This window comes from Limulus polyphemus, unplaced genomic scaffold (assembly GCF_000517525.1).
Source record: "Limulus polyphemus unplaced genomic scaffold, Limulus_polyphemus-2.1.2 Scaffold2568, whole genome shotgun sequence".
NCBI classification, from domain to species: Eukaryota; Metazoa; Arthropoda; class Merostomata; order Xiphosura; family Limulidae; genus Limulus; species Limulus polyphemus.
This window is the reverse complement of record NW_013668178.1, coordinates 49,068-58,208: the sequence shown is the minus strand read 5'-3', so window position 1 is coordinate 58,208 and position 9,141 is coordinate 49,068. Positions and strand designations below refer to the sequence as shown.

The 9,141-nt window shown below is 32.6% G+C and overlaps 1 protein-coding gene across 4 annotated transcripts in view; it reads left to right on the top strand.

Annotated features, from left to right (window-relative positions):
* LOC106467322 (nucleoporin NUP53-like) overlaps positions 1–9,141 on the top strand; it is a 57,292-nt gene that overhangs the window by 9,096 nt on the left and 39,055 nt on the right. For all 4 annotated transcript variants that reach the window (XR_002612397.1, XM_022395487.1, XM_013927667.2 and 1 more), the window contains 2 exons: positions 4,067–4,224; positions 6,317–6,422. Coding sequence is in view for 3 of the 4 variants with exons in the window: in XM_022395487.1 (XP_022251195.1) it covers positions 4,196–4,224; positions 6,317–6,422 (135 nt within the window). In the remaining variant the exon portion in view is untranslated. The remainder of the gene's footprint in view (positions 1–4,066; positions 4,225–6,316; positions 6,423–9,141) is intronic.

The following is a 9,141-nucleotide window of genomic DNA, read 5'->3' as shown; positions in this document are numbered from 1 at the left end:
AATTGGAAGTGGAGAAAGGAGAGTAATAAGAAGGATAAGTGCTCTGGGAGGTCAAAATTGAATTATATTAGAAGAAAGCAAGATGTATGATATTGTTCCTGGAGAAAATGGAAATGCTGAAGCCTCTAAAACCATTACTGTTATATTCAATGCCTTGAGTATTACCAATTGCACAGCTTTGGAATGTTTACCTATAGGTGGATATAAATCTAATGCATTGCAAAGTGTCAGACAAAGACAAAAGGCTGTTCCAATATGCACACAAATAACCGATAAGTTATTCCAACTTTTGTGTCTGACCGATCCTTTTGAATTGAAGACATATTTTATTGACAAACTACAGCCTAATGAGAAATATACAACGGAACCCATTTTCAAAAACTTGTGCTAGCTATCACTTGTTAGGTGCAGAAACATTTCCATTGTTGCTCAAAGCATTTTGGCAAATTCACTTGAACGACATACATGCAAAAGGATACTTGCCGACAGCTTATACCCATTCAAATTCACTTAATGGGAAAAAGTGAAGTTTTCATCCTTGAGAAAGACATTTGCTACTCTGGAGTTTGGAACAGATCTGCCAAAACACAATTATACTTTCCATGTGGACAGCCAGAGGATTGCAACAGCAATTACATTCATTCAATGAAGCCTTCAAGTAAAGCCTGGTCAAACAAGGAATGTAAGGATTGACAACCATGTATTTTCAGATACGTTTATGGATGTGGTGGACGGTGTATCGAAGACCTACAGAAAGTGTATAAGAACTCCTTTGATAGCCATGAACAGGTTGGGATGCATACATTTCACGATATTGTTAAGCTGCTGACAAAAAGAGGTGAAACAAAAGCTGGTTTGTCAACCTACTATATTCGATTAAGATATGTTAGTTCCATATTCGAGTCCATGATGGCAAGATTAAGCAACATGGAGTATTCTGAAGAAATTGAGGCAAATGATATTCAAGCAAGCATCGAGAAAATCTTATAGAGATTGAAAGAAATAATGTTATTTCTGATGATCAGACCTATTGCTGTACGTTTGCACTAGATGGACGATGTGATCATGTTCACAACCACGGCTACTGTGATAAGTGCAGCAAATGCGTCAATTTTTTCAACACTTCGGTTAGACTAATCTTGGTGCAGGCTGCCTCATTACTAGTGGATGTCCTTGATACAACAAAGGAATTAGAATCAACGTTAGCATCCATCCCAATTCTACAAAATACGACATTATGGTACATGGCCCATAGGCTTAGAGCAAAAGTTCGATTTGATGTGATCAACAAAGTTAAAGAAGAAATGAAGATTGATTCATCAATGATGCTTATTGTGCTTGACCAGAAGCAGAAGGTGTTACCCATGAAGTACAGGGAAGGTCAAGTGAAGTTCTTTGGTAAAAAGGGTATGTCATTGCTTGGTTCAACGAGGGTCAGATGGGTGTGTAATGATGAAGGTGTTGCCGGATTTCATTATGAATTTGTTGATTATGTGGAGGAAGGATACACAGGACAAGATAATGTACAAGTTTTGGCTGTACTGAAAGAGATGCTACAGGATGTTCGAACAAATTGTCTTCATATCTGTAGAGTGATTCTTCAAAGTGACAATGCTACATGCTTTGCCTCACAGGATCTGATCCCATATATATACCATCTCAATGTTGGAATGCAGTCTTCCACTGATGGGCACATTCTCCATGTTGAGAAGGGGATTTATACATAGGTTCCAACTGGTAGAGAGAGAGACTGGACACCTACCTTTCATATTTGAATTTGGTGTTCAACTCATTTGTGGGAGATTGAAATGACATAAGTACAGAAATGGACATATACAAGGCCTTAACATTTAAAGATGGGATTGCAGGCACTACCAGAAAAGTACTTGATGCCAATCTGTTGAATGGTCCAACTTTAGTGAAAAGTTCAAAGCAAAAACAGGAAGCTGAAATGCACGAGGTTCAATGGGAGGTTAATGCTGATAAAATCATTTGCTCATCCAATATATTCAAGGCAGAAGTTGTTGTAGTGTCCAAGCTTAATGCATGTGGAGCAAATGAACTGAATATTGAAATGAGATTGTTATTTACTTCCCCAAAGGCACCATTATTTACACCTGATTGACGTGCAAATTCTGAGTTAAATGAACAAGATCAATTCGGGATTACTGCTAAATCAGTAGCTATTAGTCAAGCACTGTCTCTGGTCAACTGTAATCATCCTGAAGTAGATATAAGCAGTGTAGGAGGTGAAACTACTACACTTTGTCCAGAAGCATTGACAGAAGGGTGGGCATGCTATCCAGAGAATACGAAAGATGAAATGCCCAGAGAGTGTGTGGAAAAGTTAATCGAGTTATACGAAATGGGAAAAAGAAACAAAAGTTGGAAAGTGTCTGCCGATAAAGCTCATCAGTTTCTGATGAATTCAGTCCTTCTAGGAAATTGACAAGATAGATATTGTGTCACTGTTTCCAAGATAAAGGCATTCTTTTCTTTAATCCAGCTAAATTGAGGGTATTGATTGATAGTGATAGTACAATTCCCAAAAACGTAGTAGATGAAGCTGAACGTTCATATTTACAGGAAGAAATTGCTGTATTTTCTGCCTCACTTATTGATTTAGATATGCAAACAGATAAACTTAGCCCTCAAGAACAGCAAAATTTACATACAGCTGTATCTTTTTAAATACTTAATGGATTTTAAATATGAAGAAAGGTTCTGAATAGTAGAGTTAAGTAGTTTATTTCTACCAGTCAGCACCTTCTGGAACTTAATATTTCAAAATTGGGGTTGGTTTTTCGTGACCTGGGGTCTTAATAAAAGCAAATATGTACTCTAGTACTGATATTATGTAATCAACTTTTTTTTCTTTTATGAATGCAAGTTACTAAGTGTATTTTATTGTTCACCATCCTTTAAAAAGGATTATGTATGGAACTATGAAAGTATGTATTAAAATTAATTATGTTATTTAGTTTTTCATTTAATGTTTAATTATTGCTAAAGCTGGATACTTTAATCAATATAATTGATTATTTTTAAGCTGTTATTACATCAAGTAGTGTCACATAAGCTAATTGATTAATTGAAGTTATGATTAAATCAATTGATCTAACTTGAACTAATCAAAATTTGTGTTTCTGTTTATTCTAACAATCAATTAATGGAAATTCTATTTATATCATTTGCCACAAAATTAATCAACTAATTGAAATTAGTGTTTCCAGTTATTTCTGTTTTTCATTATTCCAGCAATTTGTTAATCAAAATTACGATTAAATCACTTGTCACAAAAATAATCAACTAATCAAAATTTGTGTTTCTGAATATTACTATTTTATGTTATTCGAACAACCAGTTGATCAAAGTTACAATTAAATCGATTTTCATGAAATCAATTAACTAATTCAAATGACTGTTTCCAATTATTTACTTTTTTGTTATTATTCCAGCTATCCAAGTATTCAGAATTTTGATATTTTGTTTATTTTTAATCACAAAGCTACATAAAGGGCTATCTGTGCTCTGCTTAATTCTAGTTTAATAAGTTTTTTGTCATATTTGTTAAGCTTTGGTGATTGGGAGGGGGTAATTCAAGGGTCTTGGGTTTGATTCTCATTGGCACTAAACTTGCTCACCCTGTATTTGTTATGACAAAAATACTAAGGCTATCTGCCACTTTCACTAACTTTGAACCGCTGACTAGAGAGAAAGCAACTCATTGGTAGTCCACCCACCAACTTTTTTGTGTATCATGGTTTGAGGAATGTTGTACTAATCAATTAAGGGGGTCTTCAAATAATCAGTTAGCAAATACCACTAATTGCCCAGCTCTAATCATTACAAAATCCCTTGCGTATTGATTGTTTTATATTTCAAGTCAGAGTTAGTTTATTTAGCTTGAATGTGTTTATTTTCTTCATTTTTATTTTTAGCATGAAACCATAAAAACAATTGTTTTGCATTTTCTTTAATCACTTGTGTTCTTAATGCCAAACACAGTTGATAACATTGTCTGAGAAAACTTTTTCAGTCCTAAGTTTATTGAATCATATTCTAGACTACTCCTAGACTATGGTCAACAGTAGGAACTCCTACAAAAGCACGTGTCAATTCATCGTCACCTTCCACACCAGGTATTTACTCTCCTGCTGCTGCTAGGACTGGGTTTGGCAAAACTAACTTATCTATGAGCAACCAGGGAGATATTACTGCAAGGCAAGTTGTGTATAGTATATTAAAAAATATCAAAATTTTTGATATCATGGTCAATAACCTTCAAATATCATATTAGTATTAATGCAGGCCTTGACAAATATTTTTAGATCTAGGAGCCAGCTCCAAAACTCAGGAGTCAGGTGTGCCTAACCTAACTTCACTATTGTTTGTACCAGGAAATGAGGGCAATGTATATTTATTTACTTTCACAGCAATGAGTGCATGCTAACGATCACATGATATCAACATGTAACTTCAGAGCTTCATTCCTAAAAAAACATGAAGTGCTGAATCCGCCATTAAAATCCTAGAAACAAAGTTTGATTTAGGACTTAAAAAACAGGAAAATAGCTCTTGACTTCTAAGAGTCCAGAACTGTTCTCAAGCACAGCCCTATGCACGAATAAAATGGGAGAAAAAACTATGCACCACGATGAACTATTTAGTTGCCATAGTGACCTGGCTTCTAGAAGTTGTCGAGGCCTGTATTAACTAAGTTTACAGGAGTGTGTCCATGTAGCATCTTGCTTAACCAAGAAAAAAAACAAGAGTATAAAAAAAATACTTTTTCCAACTTATAGGTTTCAAATTTCATTTGTATAACTCTTAGAACTTCCAAAATGGATATCAAAATGTATTTTTAATTTAAGTTAAATATTTATTTTTATATTTTTTCATTTTTTCTATGATATTACTAACTGTAGGTATTATACTATATAGTCTATAGTACATTACAATGAAATGTTTAAAATTAAGACATAGGAAAAATGTACATACCTTTTAATATTTGGTGAAATAATCTTAAAACATCTTTTTTGCATGTCTCTAAACTTTTACAAATAATTTATTTTAATAATTTATTATCCTTTCCTGTCCTTTAGCTTTGTTATTTATCGCAACACACGTCAATGGCCATCCTCAACCAATATTATCATATAGTGGGCAGAGAAACTTCAACCCTCGGCAGAACATGGTGGCAATTGCATATTACACTATCTTTTGTAAACCGAGCAGGCATTGGCTTATATAAAAAAAATATTAAACCTTTCAAATATGCATCTTCAAACATACAAAACACATAAATAAGTAAATTATAAAACCAAAACCTAAATACAATGCAACTGTCTATCTAACTAATGTATTTCTAGGTAAGAAATAACACTAAAGTGGTGGGGACAAAGCAGCAACAATGCTAAGAGCAGTTTGACTAATTTTCTATATAACTTTTTGTGCCAATTTTAAAATAACAATTAACAGAACTTACTTCAAAAAGCCCTCTTTCCATTTTTTATAAACATCTAGCTCAACTAAGTGTAATTGGCTGAGAAATGAACTTAGTGGTAGAAAGTGGGCATGGAATGTTTCAAGAGAATATGAAACATGAACATGAAAGAAGAATGTGTAAACAGAGCAATTAACCTAGATTCTTTCTACATGTGGAAGGTTAGCGTGAGTCATGAACTGTTCAAACTGCAAAGATACAAATTTAACATTTTGTGTACTTGCGGATCATGAGAGAATAAAACAAAACTCTTTAGAACTCTCTTTTGAAATACAGGAATTAAAACTTAAATAATATAAAACTTTGAACTATAATCTAAATTTTAATGCTGATTTCATTGTCAAACATTGATCATGAAATAGCTTAATTAAATTTTAAACTTAACTAAGTAAAATCTTGTGACATGCGTAGAAAAGGGTCACCGTAAAAAAGGAGTCAATGTGCTTTCACATTAAACAATGTTAATGGATTTCTGATTGTTTTATTATAAGGAACCCTAGGTCATATAATTATAGAATATCCTTTATTAACCCTTTGACTGCAGCTGCTTTGAATGCATGTGGAATTTTTTGCGAACTGTCCACTGTATACAGCATGCTCGTATTCAACTGGCAGAAGCAGACTATACACTATACAATGAATCAGCAGTCAATGGGTTAAAAAGATATTTGATTTTGACTTGCAAACAAAGTCATTAAACTGTAATTTTACATCTAAATCTATTGTATAAATTTTATAAATTGTTTGAATATCTTGTTGTTCTTGTTTTTTATCAAATATGGTGTAAATATGTCTTTTTTTTTTTATTAGGAACCTTTTAGGTCGTCAGCCCACTGATAAAGCAGGAGGACCACCTGTCCAGGGTCTTTTTGATACTTTAGCCACTTCTCAGTCACAGACATCTGGCATATCTAGGGTGAGATTAAAATAAAGAAATATGGGTTTTTTAGAAATGATAAAATCTAATGCTGATGGATTCTGTTATTACAACTTACAAGTTCCAAAACACATAACTCTTTTACTACTGACTCAGTAGATTACACCTAGCACTAGCACTTGACCCCAAAGTGACCATTGGAGTGCCAGATGATAAATTTTGTTAAAATTTGTTCATGAATGTTTGAAATCAAAGTGTTGACTGTTCTGAATAGCAAAGTGATTTTCATGTTAAGGTTAAAAATACCTTTCTTCATCTGAAAATTTTTGAATTTCATTTGCCTCATCTCTACAACTTAAATGAATATCAAACTTCTATATTTTTCACAAAACTTTATATTTTATCTGTTATTTTCTCTACCCTAACTCTAGAGGGTCAGTCAGTTTAACAACCATAAAACTTTAAAGGTTTAAAAATGCAAAATAAAGTGAGTTGTAGTGTTCTATCCTCTTTAGTATTCACCACAAGTTCCAAAGTACATCTCTTGAGAATTACTACTTCTAACCTTTTCACATCTATATCTTATGTTTACTTTGCCATTAGTGGCTGAAGTAGAAACTAGCCAATCATAAAGCTATGAATCACCACACCTGCCATTAGACTGTTTACATGACACCATTGGTAGCAAATAAGCTTGTGTGGTGTAATTATCAGAACTTTCCCACAGAATTTATCAGAACCCTGGTTTTGAGAACACAATGGGAGGTATTTATCGGCTTGTTTATAGTATTGTGGTTGAAACGAGAATTGTCTAAAGCAATAAAAGTGTGAGAAAATATTTATGATATAGCTCTGTACAAAGTCTGAATGAATCTAATAAACTTGGTGGATATTTGGGTGCCAGGTAGTTGGAATTTAGCAGTACAGATTTACAAAGTGCATAAGGGCTTAAGGACATGTATACATATTATTACTATTTACTCATAAATGCATAATGTTTAGTTATTCTTCTTAAAACATAACACAATTGATAAAAATTATATTGAAATATAATGATTTCTAGTAATTACATTGTTACAAAATTGATTTCTACTCGTGCATTGTACTTGCTAAGCCTCACTATAAGTCTAGTTTATTCTCTCAAGTGGAGGGAGAAGGCAACTTTATTTTTGTAGATTTAAAAGATGCATTTCAGAAAACCAAAAAATTACAAATTACTACACTGGTATACAAAAAAACTTTAATTTACCTGGCTTTCTAACTAAGCTATATTTAGGTTTAAAAAATTCTCATTTCTGTTCAGGGCTATAACTTACTCAAAAGATTTCAAAATTTCTGTTCATATACAGATTCGTCTTCAAAGCCAATTACAAACAACTGTTAGACTTATGTAGTTTAGAATGTGCTCTTTCTGTTGGCTGTAAACATGTACTTAAAAGAAGTAGGCATGAGTAGATAAGAGGTTTCAAAAGAAAGGAGTAGTGGGTGGGGCTACCATAATAGATCTGCAAAATATATTGATATCTCAGTAAATCAAAAGGGTGTGAGGTTTTTTTTGTGTTCTAGCTTGTAGGTGTCTGAAATTTCAGATTCGAACCACTATAGACCTATGGTAGGCATAATAAAATATGTACCAAACATATTTGGGATTTTTTAAAATATTTTCTTTTGAATTAAGAAATTAAAACATGTATAATATCAAAATTTGAATTATAAATTACACTGTGATGCCAATTTTATTGACATACAATAATAACATACTTTTTAAATAAAGTTTGAAAATAACTAAAATGTCATGATGTGCCATTTGACCTGTCTGCTGAGAGAAAATTAATAGCATGCAAAGGTATTGCAGACGTTGGTTTCAAGGGATGATAGCTCTTCAGCTTTATAATATTTTAAAGAAAGAAATTTAGAATGTTTTGTTTTGAACCTCTGTGCATTACACATAATTCTTATTAAAATTTTAAGAATTTAAGTGTGTATAAAATAACTGTGATAGGGATATTTGATAGCTTAACAAGTACTCCCATCATAGTTATTTTATATACACTTAAATTTCTTTAAAGAAAATAAAAATCAGCTCTCTAATACTTTTTCTGAAAATTTCACACAAAAAAATTATGAACAGAAGTTTACAAAATTTTATAACATATTGTGAAATATTTCATTACTAGTGATTGGTACAAGTTTACTATGTAGTAAATAGAAACATAATTGTGCTTCATATTGGTATCGGTTTATGTAAAACCAGAGTTTATATTAGTTCTAGAAAAGCCTTTAATATCCATCAATTCAATTTCAAGGACTTGATAGCCCTTGAAAGATTATAGATTATAACACTAGAAACTTAAATGCTTTAGTCTACCCTTTTTAACTCCAGTTAGAACAGTGAATTGTCACAAGACAGTTGTATCTATTTCTTCATTCCTGAATATATATATATATATACACTGAGTAGTCACAAGTAAATAGACACCTAATTTTTCATCATTTAACTGATTTATGCTAACTAATTTGTGTTCACAGAGCAATATATAAATGAAAATGGTCCGCACACTAATTACCTTGTGCTAAAACATACCTAGAACTCAAGGTTCTCTTGAATTGTCAGGTTTTGTTAGAGGAAGGATAGTTGGTCAAGCAGATGGTGGAATAAGTCAGTGGCAAATTTCGCAGAATTTGGGAATCCAGCTTTCGACAGTCAACAGAATCATCATGCAATTCAGGAAACAACTGAAGGAAACAACTGAGCAGT